Source organism: Haliotis rufescens, unplaced genomic scaffold (assembly GCF_023055435.1).
Source record: "Haliotis rufescens isolate VD_foot unplaced genomic scaffold, xgHalRufe1.0.p SCAF_4, whole genome shotgun sequence".
NCBI lineage: Eukaryota > Metazoa > Mollusca > Gastropoda > Lepetellida > Haliotidae > Haliotis > Haliotis rufescens.
Genome location: NW_025964112.1, coordinates 6,384,070 through 6,403,585, shown reverse-complemented (window position 1 = coordinate 6,403,585; position 19,516 = coordinate 6,384,070). Strand labels below are relative to the sequence as shown.

General features: G+C 41.2%; 1 protein-coding gene across 2 annotated transcripts in view; it reads right to left on the bottom strand.

Moving 5' to 3' along the window:
• LOC124143036 overlaps positions 1-19,516 on the bottom strand; it is a 49,775-nt gene that overhangs the window by 19,395 nt on the left and 10,864 nt on the right. For both annotated transcript variants that reach the window (XM_046511826.2, XM_048382653.1), the window contains 5 exons: positions 18,044-18,181; positions 17,330-17,373; positions 16,863-16,996; positions 16,083-16,425; positions 13,707-13,904 (listed from right to left, as the gene is read on the bottom strand). In XM_046511826.2, the coding sequence (XP_046367782.2) occupies positions 13,707-13,904; positions 16,083-16,425; positions 16,863-16,996; positions 17,330-17,373; positions 18,044-18,181 (857 nt within the window). The remainder of the gene's footprint in view (positions 1-13,706; positions 13,905-16,082; positions 16,426-16,862; positions 16,997-17,329; positions 17,374-18,043; positions 18,182-19,516) is intronic.

Sequence of the window (19,516 nt, the reverse complement as noted above, 5' to 3'; positions counted from 1 at the left end):
CCATATAAAAACACCAAGCATTTCCCCCTTGTCCATCCTTTATAAGCCACCATATAAACACACCAAGCTTTTCCCCCTTGTCCATCCTTTATTAGCCACCATATAAACACACCAAGAATTTTCCCCTTGTCCATCCTTTATTACCCACCATATAAACACGCCAAGCATTTCCCCCTTGTCCATCTTTTATAAGCCACCATATAAACACACCAAGCATTTCCCCCTTGTCAATCTTTATTAGCCACCATATAAACACACCAAGCATTTCCACCTTGTCCATCCTTTATTAGCCACCATATAAATACACCAAGCATTTCCACCTTGTCCATCCTTTATTAGCCACCATCTAAACACACCAAGCATTTCCCCCTTGTCAGTCTTTATTAGCCACCATCTAAACACACCAAGCATTTCCCCCTTGTTCATCCTTTATTAGCCACCATATAAAAACACCAAGCATTTCCCCCTTGTCCATCCTTTATTAGCCACCATATAAAAACACCAAGCATTTCCCCCTTGTCCATCCTTTATTAGCCACCATATAAACACACCCAGCAATTCCCCCTTACCCATCCTTTATTAGCCACCATATAAACACACCAAGCATTTCCCCCTTGTCCATCCTTTATTAGGCACCATATAAACACACCAAGCATTTCCCCCTTGTCCATCCTTTATTAGCCACCATATAAACACACCAAGCATTTCCCCCTTGTCCATCCTTTATTAGCCACCATATAAAAACACCAAGCATTTCACCCTTGTCCATCCTTTATTAGCCACCATATAAAAACACCAAGCATTTCCCCCTTGTCCATCCTTTATTACCCACCATATATATACACCAAGCGTTTTCCCCTTGTCCATCCTTTATTAGCCACCATATAAAAACACCAAGCATTTCCCCCTTGTCCATCCTTTATAAGCCACCATATAAACACACCAAGCATTTACCCCTTGTCCATCCTTTATTAGCCACCATCTAAACACACCAAGCATTTCCCCCTTGTCCATCCTTTATAAGCCACCATAGAAAAACACCAAGCATTTTCCCCTTGTCCATCCTTTATTAGCCACCATATAAAAACACCAAGCATTTTCTCCTTGTCCATCCTTTATTAGGCACCATATAAACACACCAAGTATTTCCCCCTTGTCCATCCTTTATTAGCCACCATATAAACACACCAAGCATTTCCCCTTGTCCATCCTTTATAAGCCACCATATAAACACACCAAGCATTTTCCCCTTGTCCATCCTTTATTAGCCACCATATAAATACACCAAGTATTTCCCCCTTGTCCATCCTTTATTAGCCACCATATAAACACACCAAGCATTTCCCCTTGTCCATCCTTTATAAGCCACCATATAAACACACCAAGCATTTTCCCCTTGTCCATCCTTTATTAGCCACCATATAAAAACACCAAGCATTTTCCCCTTGTCCATCCTTTATTAGGCACCATATAAACACACCAAGTATTTCCCCCTTGTCCATCCTTTATTAGCCACCATATAAACAGACCAAGCATTTCCCCTTGTCCATCCTTTATAAGCCACCATATAAACACACCAAGCATTTCCCCCTTGTCCATCCTTTATTAGCCACCATATAAAAACAGCAACAATTTCCCCCTTGTCCATCCTTTATTAGCCACCATATAAAAACACCAAGCATTTCCCCCTTGTCCATCCTTTATTAGCCACCATATAAACACACCCAGCAATTCCCCCTTACCCATCCTTTATTAGCCACCATATCAACACACCAAGCATTTCCCCCTTGTCCATCCTTTATTAGGCACCATATAAACACACCAAGCATTTCCCCCTTGTCCATCCTTTATTAGCCACCATATAAAAACACCAAGCATTTCCCCCTTGTCCATCCTTTATTAGCCACCATATAAAAACACCAAGCATTTCACCCTTGTCCATCCTTTATTAGCCACCATATAAAAACACCAAGCATTTCCCCCTTGTCCATCCTTTATTAGCCACCATATATATACACCAAGCGTTTTCCCCTTGTCCATCCTTTATTAGCCACCATATAAAAACACCAAGCATTTCCCCCTTGTCCATCCTTTATAAGCCACCATATAAACACACCAAGCATTTCCCCCTTGTCCATCCTTTATTAGCCACCATATAAATACACCAAGTATTTCCCCCTTGTCCATCCTTTATTAGCCACCATATAAACACACCAAGCATTTCCCCTTGTCCATCCTTTATAAGCCACCATATAAACACACCAAGCATTTTCCCCTTGTCCATCCTTTATTAGCCACCATATAAAAACACCAAGCATTTTCCCCTTGTCCATCCTTTATTAGGCACCATATAAACACACCAAGTATTTCCCCCTTGTCCATCCTTTATTAGCCACCATATAAACAGACCAAGCATTTCCCCTTGTCCATCCTTTATAAGCCACCATATAAACACACCAAGCATTTCCCCCTTGTCCATCCTTTATTAGCCACCATATAAAAACAGCAACAATTTCCCCCTTGTCCATCCTTTATTAGCCACCATATAAAAACACCAAGCATTTCCCCCTTGTCCATCCTTTATTAGCCACCATATAAACACACCCAGCAATTCCCCCTTACCCATCCTTTATTAGCCACCATATCAACACACCAAGCATTTCCCCCTTGTCCATCCTTTATTAGGCACCATATAAACACACCAAGCATTTCCCCCTTGTCCATCCTTTATTAGCCACCATATAAAAACACCAAGCATTTCCCCCTTGTCCATCCTTTATTAGCCACCATATAAAAACACCAAGCATTTCACCCTTGTCCATCCTTTATTAGCCACCATATAAAAACACCAAGCATTTCCCCCTTGTCCATCCTTTATTAGCCACCATATATATACACCAAGCGTTTTCCCCTTGTCCATCCTTTATTAGCCACCATATAAAAACACCAAGCATTTCCCCCTTGTCCATCCTTTATAAGCCACCATATAAACACACCAAGCATTTCCCCCTTGTCCATCCTTTATTAGCCACCATCTAAACACACCAAGCATTTCCACTTGTCCATCCTTTTTAAGCCACCATAGAAAAACACCGAGCATTTTCCCCTTGTCCATCCTTTGTTAGGCACCATATAAACACACCAAGTATTTCCCCCTTGTCCATCCTTTATTAGCCACCATATAAAAACACCAAGCATTTCCCCCTTGTCCATCCTTTATAAGCCACCATATTAACACACCAAGCATTTCCCCTTATCCATCCTTTATTAGCCACCATATAAAAACACCAAGCATTTCCCCCTTGTCCATCCTTTATTAGCCACCATATAAAAACACCAAGGATTTCCCCCTTGTCCATCCTTTATAAGCCAATATATAAAAACACCAAGCATTTTCCCCTTGTCCATCCTTTATTAACCGCCATATAAAAACACCAAGTATTTCCCCCTTGTCCATCCTTTATAAGCCACCATATAAACACACCAAGCATTTCCCCCTTGTCCATCCTTTATTAGCCACCATATAAACACACCAAGCATTTCCCCCTTGTCCATCCTTTATTAGCCACCATATAAACACACCAAGCATTTCCCCCTTGTCCATCCTTTATTAGCCACCATATAAACACACCAAGCATTTCCCCCTTGTCAATCTGTATTAGCCACCATCTAAACACACCAAGCATTTCCCCCTTGTTCATCCTTTATTAGCCACCATATAAAAACACCAAGCATTTCCCCCTTGTCCATCCTTTATAAGCCACCATATAAACACACCAAGGATTTCCCCCTTGTCCATCCTTTAATAGCCACCATATAAACACACCAAGCATTTTCCCCTTGTCCATCCTTTATTAGCCATGATATAAACACACAGCATTTCCCCCTTGTCCACCCTTTATTAGCCACGATATTAACACACCAAGCATTTCCCCCTTGTCCATCCTTTATTAGCCACGATATAAACACACAGCATTTTCCCCTTGTCCATCCTTTATAAGCCACCATATAAACACACCAAGCATTTTCCCCTTGTCCATCCTTTATTAGCCACCATATAAACACACCAAGCATTTCCCCCTTGTCAATCTTTATTAGCCACCATCTAAACACACCAAGCATTTCCCCCTTGTTCATCCTTTATTAGCCACCATATAAACACACCAAGCATTTTCCCCTTGTCCATCCTTTATTAGCCACCATATAAACACACCAAGCATTTCCCCCTTGTCACTCCTTTAATAGCCACCATATAAACACACCAAGCATTTTCCCCTTGTCCATCCTTTATTAGCCACCATATAAACACAAAGCATTTCCCCCTTGTCCATCCTTTATTAGCCACCATATAAAAACACCAAGCATTTCCCCCTTGTCCATTTACCACACCAAGCATTTCCCCCTTGTCCATCCTTTATAAGCCACCATATAAACACACCAAGAATTTCCCCCTTGTCCATCCTTTATTAGCCACCATATAAAAACACCAAGCATTTCCCCCTTGTCCATCCTTTATTAGCCACCATATAAAAACACTAATGCATTTCCCCCTTGTCCATCCTTTATTAGCCACCATATAAACACACCAAGCATTTCCCGCTTGTCCATCCTTTATTAGCCACCATATAAAAACACCAAGCATTTCCCCCTTGTCCATCCTTTATAAGCCACCATATAAACACACCAAGAACTTCCCCCTTGTCCATCCTTTATTAGCCACCATATAAACACACCAAGAATTTTCCCCTTGTCCATCCTTTATTACCCACCATATAAACACGCCAAGCATTTCCCCCTTGTCCATCTTTTATAAGCCACCATATAAACACACCAAGCATTTCCCACTTGTCAATCTTTATTAGCCACCATATAAACACACCAAGCATTTCCACCTTGTCCATCCTTTATTAGCCACCATATAAATACACCAAGCATTTCCACCTTGTCCATCCTTTATTAGCCACCATATAAACACACCAAGCATTTCCCCCTTGTCAGTCTTTATTAGCCACCATCTAAACACACCAAGCATTTCCCCCTTGTTCATCCTTTATTAGCCACCATATAAAAACACCAAGCATTTCCCCCTTGTCCATCCTTTATTAGCCACCATATAAAAACACCAAGCATTTCCCCCTTGTCCATCCTTTATTAGCCACCATATAAACACACCCAGCAATTCCCCCTTACCCATCCTTTATTAGCCACCATATAAACACACCAAGCATTTCCCCCTTGTCCATCCTTTATTAGGCACCATATAAACACACCAAGCATTTCCCCCTTGTCCATCCTTTATTAGCCACCATATAAACACACCAAGCATTTCCCCCTTGTCCATCCTTTATTAGCCACCATATAAAAACACCAAGCATTTCACCCTTGTCCGTCCTTTATTAGCCACCATATAAAAACACCAAGCATTTCCTCCTTGTCCATCCTTTATTAGCCACCATATATATACACCAAGCGTTTTCCCCTTGTCCATCCTTTATTAGCCACCATATAAACACACCAAGCATTTCCCCCTTGTCCATCCTTTATTAGGCACCATATAAACACACCAAGCATTTCCCCCTTGTCCATCCTTTATTAGCCACCATATAAACACACCAAGCATTTCCCCCTTGTCCATCCTTTATTAGCCACCATATAAAAACACCAAGCATTTCACCCTTGTCCGTCCTTTATTAGCCACCATATAAAAACACCAAGCATTTCCCCCTTGTCCATCCTTTATTACCCACCATATAAACACGCCAAGCATTTCCCCCTTGTCCATCTTTTATAAGCCACCATATAAACACACCAAGCATTTCCCCCTTGTCAATCTTTATTAGCCACCATATAAACACACCAAGCATTTCCACCTTGTCCATCCTTTATTAGCCACCATATAAATACACCAAGCATTTCCACCTTGTCCATCCTTTATTAGGCACCATATAAACACACCAAGCATTTCCCCCTTGTCAGTCTTTATTAGCCACCATCTAAACACACCAAGCATTTCCCCCTTGTTCATCCTTTATTAGCCACCATATAAAAACACCAAGCATTTCCCCCTTGTCCATCCTTTATTAGCCACCATATAAACACACCCAGCAATTCCCCCTTACCCATCCTTTATTAGCCACCATATAAACACACCAAGCATTTCCCCCTTGTCCATCCTTTATTAGGCACCATATAAACACACCAAGCATTTCCCCCTTGTCCATCCTTTATTAGCCACCATATAAACACACCAAGCATTTCCCCCTTGTCCATCCTTTATTAGCCACCATATAAAAACACCAAGCATTTCACCCTTGTCCGTCCTTTATTAGCCACCATATAAAAACACCAAGCATTTCCCCCTTGTCCATCCTTTATTAGCCACCATATATATACACCAAGCGTTTTCCCCTTGTCCATCCTTTATTAGCCACCATATAAAAACACCAAGCACTTCCCCCTTGTCCATCCTTTATAAGCCACCATATAAACACACCAAGCATTTCCCCCTTGTCCATCCTTTATTAGCCACCATCTAAACACACCAAGCATTTCCACTTGTCCATCCTTTATAAGCCACCATAGAAAAACACCAAGCATTTTCCCCTTGTCCATCCTTTATTAGCCACCATATAAAAACACCAAGCATTTTCCCCTTGTCCATCCTTTATTAGGCACCATATAAACACACCAAGTATTTCCCCCTTGTCCATCCTTTATTAGCCACCATATAAACACACCAAGCATTTCCCCTTGTCCATCCTTTATAAGCCACCATATAAACACACCAAGCATTTTCCCCTTGTCCATCCTTTATTAGCCACCATATAAACACACCAAGTATTTCCCCCTTGTCCATCCTTTATTAGCCACCATATAAACACACCAAGTATTTCCCCTTGTCCATCCTTTATAAGCCACCATATAAACACACCAAGCATTTTCCCCTTGTCCATCCTTTATTAGCCACCATATAAAAACACCAAGCATTTTCCCCTTGTCCATCCTTTATTAGGCACCATATAAACACACCAAGTATTTCCCCCTTGTCCATCCTTTATTAGCCACCATATAAACACACCAAGCATTTCCCCTTGTCCATCCTTTATAAGCCACCATATAAACACACCAAGCATTTTCCCCTTGTCCATCCTTTATTAGCCACCATATAAAAACAGCAACAATTTCCCCCTTGTCCATCCTTTATTAGCCACCATATAAAAACACCAAGCATTTCCCCCTTGTCCATCCTTTATTAGCCACCATATAAACACACCAAGCAATTCCCCCTTACCCATCCTTTATTAGCCACAATATAAACACACCAAGCATTTCCCCCTTGTCCATCCTTTATTAGGCACCATATAAACACACCAAGCATTTCCCCCTTGTCCATCCTTTATTAGCCACCATATAAACACACCAAGCATTTCCCCCTTGTCCATCCTTTATTAGCCACCATATAAAAACACCAAGCATTTCACCCTTGTCCATCCTTTATTAGCCACCATATAAAAACACCAAGCATTTCCCCCTTGTCCATCCTTTATTAGCCACCATATATATACACCAAGCGTTTTCCCCTTGTCCATCCTTTATTAGCCACCATATAAAAACACCAAGCATTTCCCCCTTGTCCATCCTTTATAAGCCACCATATAAACACACCAAGCATTTCCCCCTTGTCCATCCTTTATTAGCCACCATCTAAACACACCAAGCATTTCCACTTGTACATCCTTTATAAGCCACCATAGAAAAACACAGAGCATTTTCCCCTTGTCCATCCTTTATTAGGCACCATATAAACACACCAAGTATTTCCCCCTTGTCCATCCTTTATTAGCCACCATATAAACACACCAAGCATTTCCCCCTTGTCCATCCTTTATAAGCCACCATATTAACACACCAAGCATTTCCCCTTATCCATCCTTTATTAGCCACCATATAAAAACACCAAGCATTTCCCCCTTGTCCATCCTTTATCAGCCACCATATAAAAACACCAAGCATTTCCCCCTTGTCCATCCTTTATAAGCCAATATATAAAAACACCAAGCATTTTCCCCTTGTCCATCCTTTATTAACCGCCATATAAAAACACCAAGTATTTCCCCCTTGTCCATCCTTTATAAGCCACCATATAAACACACCAAGCATTTCCCCCTTGTCCATCCTTTATAAGCCACCATATAAACACAGCAAGCATTTCCCCCTTGTCCATCCTTTAGTAGCCACCATATAAAAACACAGCATTTCCCCCTTGTTCATCCTTTATTAGCCACCATATAAAAACACCAAGCATTTCCCCTCGTCCATCCTTTATTAGCCACCATATAAACACACAGCATTTCCCCCTTGTTCATCCTTTATTAGCCACCATATAAAAACACCAAGTATTTTCCCCTTGTCCATCCTTTATTAGCCACCATATAAAAACACCAAGCATTTCCCCCTTGTCCATCCTTTATTAGCCACCATATAAAAACACACAGGATTTCCCCCTTGTCCATCCTTTATTAGCCACCATATAAAAACACCAAGCATTTTCCCCTTGTCCATCCTTTATTTGCCACCATATAAACACGCCAAGCATTTCCCCCTTGTCCATCCTTTATAAGCCACCATATAAACACACCAAGCATTTCCCCCTTGTCAATCTTTATTAGCCACCATGTAAACACACCAAGCATTTCCCCCTTGTCCATCCTTTATTAGCCACCATATAAACACACCAAGCATTTCCCCCTTGTCCATCCTTTATTAGCCACCATATAAACACACCAAGCATTTCCCCATTGTCAATCTGTATTAGCCACCATCTAAACAAACCAAGCATTTCCCCCTTGTTCATCCTTTATTAGCCACCATATAAAAACACCAAGCATTTCCCCCTTGTCCATCCTTTATAAGCCACCATATAAACACACCAAGGATTTCCCCCTTGTCCATCCTTTAATAGCCACCATATAAACACACCAAGCATCTTCCCCTTGTCCATCCTTTATTAGCCATGATATAAACACACAGCATTTCCCCCTTGTCCATCCTTTATTAGCCACGATATAAACACACCAAGCATTTCCCCCTTGTCCATCCTTTATTAGCCACGATATAAACACACAGCATTTTCCCCTTGTCCATCCTTTATAAGCCACCATATAAACACACCAAGCATTTTCCCCTTGTCCATCCTTTATTAGCCACCATATAAACACACCAAGCATTTCCCCCTTGTCAATCTTTATTAGCCATCATCTAAACACACCAAGCATTTCCCCCTTGTTCATCCTTTATTAGCCACCATATAAACACACCAAGCATTTTCCCCTTGTCCATCCTTTATTAGCCACCATATAAAAACACCAAGTATTTTCCCCTTGTCCATCCTTTATTAGCCACCATATAAAAACACCAAGCATTTCCCCCTTGTCCATCCTTTATTAGCCACCATATAAAAACACACAGGATTTCCCCCTTGTCCATCCTTTATTAGCCACCATATAAAAACACCAAGCATTTTCCCCTTGTCCATCCTTTATTTGCCACCATATAAACACGCCAAGCATTTCCCCCTTGTCCATCCTTTATAAGCCACCATATAAACACACCAAGCATTTCCCCCTTGTCAATCTTTATTAGCCACCATGTAAACACACCAAGCATTTCCCCCTTGTCCATCCTTTATTAGCCACCATATAAACACACCAAGCATTTCCCCCTTGTCCATCCTTTATTAGCCACCATATAAACACACCAAGCATTTCCCCATTGTCAATCTGTATTAGCCACCATCTAAACAAACCAAGCATTTCCCCCTTGTTCATCCTTTATTAGCCACCATATAAAAACACCAAGCATTTCCCCCTTGTCCATCCTTTATAAGCCACCATATAAACACACCAAGGATTTCCCCCTTGTCCATCCTTTAATAGCCACCATATAAACACACCAAGCATCTTCCCCTTGTCCATCCTTTATTAGCCATGATATAAACACACAGCATTTCCCCCTTGTCCATCCTTTATTAGCCACGATATAAACACACCAAGCATTTCCCCCTTGTCCATCCTTTATTAGCCACGATATAAACACACAGCATTTTCCCCTTGTCCATCCTTTATAAGCCACCATATAAACACACCAAGCATTTTCCCCTTGTCCATCCTTTATTAGCCACCATATAAACACACCAAGCATTTCCCCCTTGTCAATCTTTATTAGCCATCATCTAAACACACCAAGCATTTCCCCCTTGTTCATCCTTTATTAGCCACCATATAAACACACCAAGCATTTTCCCCTTGTCCATCCTTTATTAGCCACCATATAAACACACCAAGCATTTCCCCCTTGTCACTCCTTTAATAGCCACCATATAAACACTCCAAGCATTTTCCCCTTGTCCATCCTTTATTAGCCACCATATAAACACAAAGCATTTCCCCCTTGTCCATCCTTTATTAGCCACCATATAAAAACACCAAGCATTTCCCCCTTGTCCATTTACCACACCAAGCATTTCCCCCTTGTCCATCCTTTATAAGCCACCATATAAACACACCAAGCATTTCCCCCTTGTCCATCCTTTATTAGCCACCATATAAAAACACCAAGCATTTCCCCCTTGTCCATCCTTTATTAGCCACCATATAAAAACACTAATGCATTTTCCCCTTGTCCATCCTTTATTAGCCACAATATAAACACACCAAGCATTTCCCCCTTGTCCATCCTTTATTAGCCACCATATAAAAACACCAAGCATTTCCCCCTTGTCCATCCTTTATAAGCCACCATATAAACACACCAAGCATTTCCCCCTTGTCCATCCTTTATTAGCCACCATATAAACACACCAAGAATTTTCCCCTTGTCCATCCTTTATTACCCACCATATAAACACGCCAAGCATTTCCCCCTTGTCCATCTTTTATAAGCCACCATATAAACACACCAAGCATTTCCCCCTTGTCAATCTTTATTAGCCACCATATAAACACACCAAGCATTTCCACCTTGTCCATCCTTTATTAGCCACCATATAAACACACCAAGCATTTCCCCCTTGTCAGTCTTTATTAACCACCATCTAAACACACCAAGCATTTCCCCCTTGTTCATCCTTTATTAGCCACCATATAAAAACACCAAGCATTTCCCCCTTGTCCATCCTTTATTAGCCACCATATAAAAACACCAAGCATTTCCCCCTTGTCCATCCTTTATTAGCCACCATATAAACACATCCAGCAATTCCCCCTTACCCATCCTTTATTAGCCACCATATAAACACACCAAGCATTTCCCCCTTGTCCATCCTTTATTAGGCACCATATAAACACACCAAGCATTTCCCCCTTGTCCATCCTTTATTAGCCACCATATAAACACACCAAGCATTTCCCCCTTGTCCATCCTTTATTAGCCACCATATAAAAACACCAAGCATTTCACCCTTGTCCATCCTTTATTAGCCACCATATAAAAACACCAAGCATTTCCCCCTTGTCCATCCTTTATTAGCCACCATATATATACACCAAGCGTTTTCCCCTTGTCCATCCTTTATTAGCCACCATATAAAAACACCAAGCATTTCCCCCTTGTCCATCCTTTATAAGCCACCATATAAACACACCAAGCATTTCCCCCTTGTCCATCCTTTATTAGCCACCATCTAAACACACCAAGCATTTCCACTTGTCCATCCTTTATAAGCCACCATAGAAAAACACCAAGCATTTTCCCCTTGTCCATCCTTTATTAGCCACCATATAAAAACACCAAGCATTTTCCCCTTGTCCATCCTTTATTAGGCACCATATAAACACACCAAGTATTTCCCCCTTGTCCATCCTTTATTAGCCACCATATAAACACACCAAGCATTTCCCCTTGTCCATCCTTTATAAGCCACCATATAAACACACCAAGCATTTTCCCCTTGTCCATCCTTTATTAGCCACCATATAAAAACACCAACAATTTCCCCCTTGTCCATCCTTTATTAGCCACCATATAAACACACCACGCATTTCCCCCTTGTCCATTCTTTATTAGCCACCATATAAACACACAGCATTTCCCCCTTGTCCATCCTTTATTACCCACCATATAAAAACACCAAGCATTTGCCCCTTGTCCATCCTTTATTAGCCACCATATAAACACACCAAGCAATTCCCCCTTGCCCATCCTTTATTAGCCACCATATAAACACACCAAGCATTTCCCCCTTGTCCATCCTTTATTAGGCACCATATAAACACACCAAGCATTTCCCCCTTGTCCATCCTTTATTAGCCACCATATAAACACACCAGTCATTTCCCCCTTGTCCATCCTTTATTAGCCACCATATAAAAACACCAAGCATTTCACGCGCGACTTCGAAAAAGGACAGGAAACATGGTTCGAGGAACTGAACTCCAGAGAGGCGAGGCACCATCATCAAATTGGTCGCAAGGCATCAACGGACTGGCAGTGTCCAAGACCAGCCTCGTTCTGGACGTCTGAAGGTCACTACTCAAGCGCAGGACCGTTACATCCGGGTGACACATCTGCGTGACCGACAGCGACGAGCAACACAGACAGCTGCAACCATTCAAGGTCCACGTCATCCCCCCGTGTCGGCCGACACAATTTGTGTAAGAGCAGCGGGAATCAGATGTTGTCGTCCTTACGTCGGGCCCATACCTATTCAACGTCATCGCCAACAACGTCTGCAGTGGGCCAACAAGCACTTGCGTTGGCGACGTCAACACTGGCAACAAGTTCTCAGACGAATCAAGGTTCAACCTTTCTCACGCCGAAGGAGTGTGGAGACCACGTAACTGCTGTGTCGGACAGGCCAACCGGTGGGGCGGGGGAAGCATCGTGGGGCGGGGGAAGCATCATGGTGTGGGGAGGCTGCAGTCATCATCACAGCACCCCTCTACATATGTTCCTTCAGCGCGTGGCTGCTGTCGTGTACCGGGATGATGTTCTTCCTAATCACGTCAGACCACTCTTTCTTGGTAAACCTCAACTCCAGGTCTTGTAACAGGACAACGCTCGTCCCCACACAGCACGGGTCTCTGGAGTGAGTAAAAAGTGATGCCCTGCCTTTCTTTGTCATCGGACATGGCGCCAATTGAGCATGTCTGGGACAAGATTGGGAGACGTATTCAGGCTGCAAGGCACATACACTTTAGAACACGGAAGCCTTTTTTAGTGCGGGAATCGAACGGGATTCCTCAAGCCTTCTTCCAAACACTTGTCGACTCAATGAGACGGCGATGTACGGCCTGTGTCGCAGGTGACGGAGGCCACACACACTATTGATTGATACGACTGACACTTGTCATTTTTCTGGTGCATTTTTCAAACAATCAACGCCCATTTGTTATCAAATGTTTTCTCTGTTAATATTTCTTAATATTATTTACATATCTTTTATAGTATCAACGTTATCCGTATTTAAGTACAACATGCGTTTTTTTGCGGTTGAGTATATGACTGAAGTTAACACCCCATACATCTGTGTCTTTGTGGATAATAGATTAACGAGGGTTTTACATGCATCAACATAGGTAATTCAATCCATGAAATAGAGAAATACGAGGGGGCCTGGGCACCAAGGTGAATCTATTTAAAGTTTTTTTGCTGCTCTCAGCAGAATTACATGTTGATTCTGTTTGGTTCACTATCAGACATGTTTGTACCTGGCTTAAGTGTTGGGAAATGGACGGATCCTTTTCTAACCAATCGCTGTTGCTTTCATGCAGTGATTCGGAAAACTTCAAAAACATCGTAGGTATGTTTTCATGGATCTTCAACCCTTCCAGGACAAGTATATTGATGAATCTCTTGCCAGGCCTAGATGTGTCTGGTGCTCCTATGGTGAGTATCGTTTGTCTCTCCTGCAACACATGTATATGTTACCATGCAGGAAACCGAACACAATAAGAAAGGGTGCTTTTCCTCTCCCCTGAATCCCATCTAATTTGTCACTCTGAATCTCATTGCTCACACCTGAATCCCGAATACTACCGGAAACGAAATCGCAAAAGCATTGAGAAAAGTTTTCGATTTGAAGTTTAAAAACTTAAATTATATCACAAAAATTGTTACATATGAAAGGTGATATGTACACCATTATTTAAAAAATGTTGAATGAGCGTACAAAATGCGATTTGTTGCGCCTGGCGTACCGCATTGCTTTTCCAAACGTGTTGGCAGCATCAATAAAGCCTTCTTTGAGTTGCATTTAGAAGTTGGAATGGAAACTAAGACAAAATTGTTATGGATGAGCAACTTCTTTATAACAATTCAGCGACGTTTCGGTGTAGATTCTAACACCGTTATTGAGTTGTCAACACTGAAAATAACCGCGTAAAGGAAATTTACAAAGGTAAACAAGACAAAAAGTGAGCAGTGCTAACTAATACCCCTGACCTCAACCAAAAATGTCCTCGGAGGCCGGACGGAATTTCTTGGTATAACTATATACCCCCGACATATAATAATCAAACTACGCAAAAGACATCTGATTAAAAGAAAATTGTCACAACTTCATGTTCCGAAGTACTGTGTTTGGATTACTATTTCTGAGTCATTCCAAACTAGTTCCACGCGCATAGTGTCCTCCCACTTCTCTCCTCCTTAACAGTAGCTAGGGTTAACTTCCCAGGTGTGTGGTATGTTAAGTAATCTTCATAGATACAGGACTTACACACGTAAGCAATGTTACTCCCGACAATTCTTGGTTCTGATATGTATCTTGAAATTTGATATCCACTAAGTATGCTACATGTAGGTGCTAAGCCTAACAAACAAAACCAACAGTTGTGAAAGTGTTTTAAGTGCATTTTCCAACATAATCTCCCTGCTTTTAAATACACTTCTCATTTCGATCTTTTTTAATCTTTTTAATTCCACTCCGAAAGATGTTTCCTGAAACCACCCTGAAAAACCCATTCACGGCGGCTTTGAGGTCATCGTTGTCGTCATAGCGCTTTCCACGAAGATGTTCTTTCATTTTAGGAAACAGGTGGAAATCACTGGCGAGTGTGGAGGGCGAGGAAGCTCTTCGAACACACATCGCACGGCAGCCTTGTCAAGTCGAGAGGTGTGAGAAGAGGCATTGTCATGAAATAGTAGAACTCCAGTAGTCAGCATTCATCGACGCTTGATAGAATCTCTTAGGCGATGACGAAAATCAGCGGAGTAGGCACCGGTAATCGTCTTTTGACTTTCAAGGTAATCAACAAGGATCACACTCTTTGCTTCCCAGAATACAGTGGCCATAACGTTCTTCACTGATCTTGAAGACTTCAATTTCGTTGGTGCCGGAGAAATGGAATGGTGCCATTTCACGGATTGACGTTATGATTCAGAATAATAGAGGTAGACCCATGTTTCATCAATTGTTACTAATCTCGTTTTGAATATTGTCGATGGATCCATGGCTTAGACCCGTGTCTTCCACAAGTTCGGCAATGGTAATACGTCTATCTGACGGTATAAGTTTTTTTCTATCTCCTTGATTGAATCTTCATTGATAGAATTTGAGGGACGTCCAGGCCTAGGGCCATCATGAAAGGCTTCTCCTAGCCTTAACCATAGGTGCCCAACGTTTAACAGTGGAACAGCTAGGACACTTATCCCACACACGTGTGATAATCGGTCAAGAAATTCTTGGGGAGTACTTTTCTCTAAAGTCAAAAACGTGACGACTGTTCGGTCCTCGTTCTTTTTCATTTCTGTGTCCCTATCACATAGTGGTTGTCACTAATATACAAACGGCCTCAATAGACCAAATGCACTTGCAATGAACTTTTCAAACAATGTATTACTTTAACTAGTTCACTTTGTTGATCACCCATAGTTAGTCAGGGTTATAACTTTGTGACCAACCCTCGTAACATATAATGTTTTTGAGCATATGTTTATTTTTGAACTTAGCCCCTTCCATCTTATATCTGCAGTGTTGACGGTTCTGAAACCAATGGGTTCATTAAGTTACATCAGCTATGGTGTCTTAAACACATTAGTATTCTTAACATTTTGTCTTCAATAAGTTTGTTACAGGTACTTACTCCAGGGGGCAGTGGTTGGTTCTTCATGATGTAATCGATGATATACTGAAGCTGTTGCACTGGTTCCGCTTTTTCTCGATTCTGTGGTGGAGGGGTAATGTACATATGTGCAATGTAAGTGTCCAGTGTCTGTTTACCAGACTTCGACAGAACAAAGTCAGGCAGTCTGGCTACAGTGTCCTCGTCAAGCTGCTTCCAGGGTAACACACGCTCCCCAAGTGTTGTATTCACGTCCTTGACGATACTAGCGTCTACTGTTCCTTTCTCTATTGACAGTGTGAACTTGCTGGAGTTGACTGAGATGCCACAGGACAGACGTAATATCTTTTTGAAGCTTGGGTGTCTGGATATAAGAGGTATCGGCATTTACTTCAGAATGTTCTCATGTCCCATTGTTTAGTATGTACACACGTACGTATAAGTCGAGCTCAGCCATACCGTTTATATTTATTTTTCAAGTTTATAAGAAGATGCCCGTCATCGACTTTTGTTTGCACATAGATGCCCACTGCAAAACTTTAAAGAACGCAGGTGAACATTATCACATATGAACATTCAGCCGTATGAGCATTTGGTTTATCTAAAAATGATATTGTCTCAGTTATTTTACTAATTTTTCGATTTGATGCCTTTTCGGCTAGGTGTTTCGAAGCACAAAATATAATTTGTGAGTTGAAGTATTTCGCACACTCCATACATTATAAACATTTCAGTTACTTGTCATGACTAAAAATGACACATCAGTCCTGAAACTTGTAAAACGGCCTGAAACATTGTTACCCATTTCTAATGTTCTGGAACACAACAACGCGCGGGTTCTCTCGTAGATAGTCCATGGTAAACTTTCCGTCTTTCAGACATTCAGGGTCAGTTGTGATGGTCACCTGGTAATGGTCAGTGTACTCGACCACAGTCTGAAACGGTCAATGGATCAGTGAGCACACAAATTGCATTCTCCCCAATGATGTATGCAACTAAAGTTGCAAGTTCGGGGATACAACGTTTGTATTGACATTATCATATCATCCTATCGGGTACCTGAAATGTAATTTGGATGAACATTTCAAAGAAAGTGACTTGCCAATAAAAACACCACAATGTTAATGTGTTAGTGTGGGGCAAGGCTTAACAAACTGAACATAGCTGGGCACAAACTTACAAAATTAATTATGTGGTTTTGACAGATAGTCAGATGCTTAGTAACAGTTATCTGTTGGTAAGGAATGGAGGACATTAAGTACACTCACACGTGTCTTCCTCGGAGAAGCACCGGACGCTGCATTAGTCTGACCTTTAGAAATATAAGCGACAAAATCCTTTCCATGTTACTAAGAAACCCGTGCTTAAAGCAAAGTCAATTGTACGATTCCAACTACACCAAAAGCATATGTTTAAGAATCACTTTCAAATAGTGATGATGGTGTTTGAGAAAAGGTAATGACAATAAAACATTAGTACAAATACGTTAGTGATGATGATCTACCATTATAATTTATCATCTACAAGAATACCACAAAGAAACAGATTAACCAAAAGCAGTTTTCTACTCCATCTTTATCTTTGAACCGCTGAAGTTATACTAAATAAACTCATACATGTCAGACCCGTGTAGATCCGTGTCAGAACAGGTCTTCAGCAACCCATGCTTGCCGAAACAGGAGACCATGTCAAGCTCGCTGACTTGGTTGATGCATGTCAGCGTATCCCAATCGCGTAGATCGATTATCATGATGTCAATCACTGGATTGTTTGGTCCAGACTCAATTTTCTACAGACCGCCGTCATATAGCTGGAAGATTGCTGAGTGCGGCGTTAAACAACAAACAATAAAACCAAAACGATCACACACACACACACACACACACACACACACACACACACACACACACACACACACACACACACACACACACACACACACACACACGTTAATGAATGATTTTAAACAATGATAATATTACCTTTTGTGCTATCCTGAATTCTCTGTATCAGTTTTTCTCTGACTCTGCTGTCACACATTGTTGCCCGATAAGTAATCTTATCTTTATCCCGGAAGGGAGTTGGGTTTTTCAATTGTGCAAGGGCATGTGCAAGTGCATCTTGAAAGGACGTCACATACAGGTGAACAGATAGGAGTTACTTACAGACATCAATGTACAGAATTCTTAATAGATAAACGTCAACGCCAGAGAATAACCTGTCTCGATTTTCCGACGAAACAGATTTCATAGGGAGCAAAGCTCAAAACAGAAGTAAGATCATTGAAAATCAGTGATAACTCCGGGTGTCCCGCCATAGTCATGATAGTTAACAAAGTAGACTAAATAGACTGTCGTATGCAAACAATGTTTGAAATTTTACTTATTTACAACTTGAACGAAGGTAAGTTATTTTTAAAATTCTTTTTAAAAGTACGATATGTGTTTGAGATTTGACGCATTACGTACATAACAATGTTTGACTAAAAACGGTTCGGTTACTGTGCGCCAGACTAAAAGGTGCCTTGCGTTTTCATCAACCCTAAAACCTTTAAGACACAAACATTATTGAATACCCATAACTACTCTTTTAAGAAGAATAACTGGTATATAATACGACACAATTTACAATTTCTGTTTGGATAATATATGACACAATTCTCGTGAATTGTATAAGCTCGAAGGCTAATGTACACTTATACTCCTCTAAAACAGAAACGCATAACCAGATTTTTGGTGTGGAGAGTATTACACATTTACAGTACATCTGATCACTTGAGTGATGACAAATTGCAAAAAGGGCCTATGTTGACACGTGTTCAATATGAAGACATTACATGGAAAATAACAAACGTCAAGATCATGAGAACTCAATATCTTGTGCGAACGCCATTGGTGTCGAGTACTGCCTCGCATCGCCAGCCAATGGGCGATAGAGATTAATACCTCACACTAGGGAATGTTAGCAACCTCGCCCTGAATTACTATGTGCAAACTGTTGCAGTGTCTGTGGTTAGGAATGATGTGGTCGTACGCGGCGATTCAAGTCGCCCCTTAGGTATCCCATCGCAGATGAACAATTGCTAACAGGTAACGTTTTTGCAACCGTGAATACCGATTTTTTAGGCCTATTCATGATGTTTCAGTGCAGCACATGCACGTACATCTGCCCCGTGGTTCGCATACGTTTCTGTATGCGTAACGGTTATGAAATTGGTCGTTGCCATTTTTCATGACTTCACCAAAGACATCGTTAAGTTGGTATCAAATGACATCATATTCATGCTTCATATATTGCTTATGTGCTGGTCTTTGTCTGTCTAAAGATTGATAATTAGTTTTTCTTCTTTTGAGGAGCATATAAACCGAATACAGCCAAAAGCAAACAAAAATCAGCATTTTCAGACCCACAACCAAAAACAGTTATTTCAAAGTCATGGAAAATTTTCGAAATAT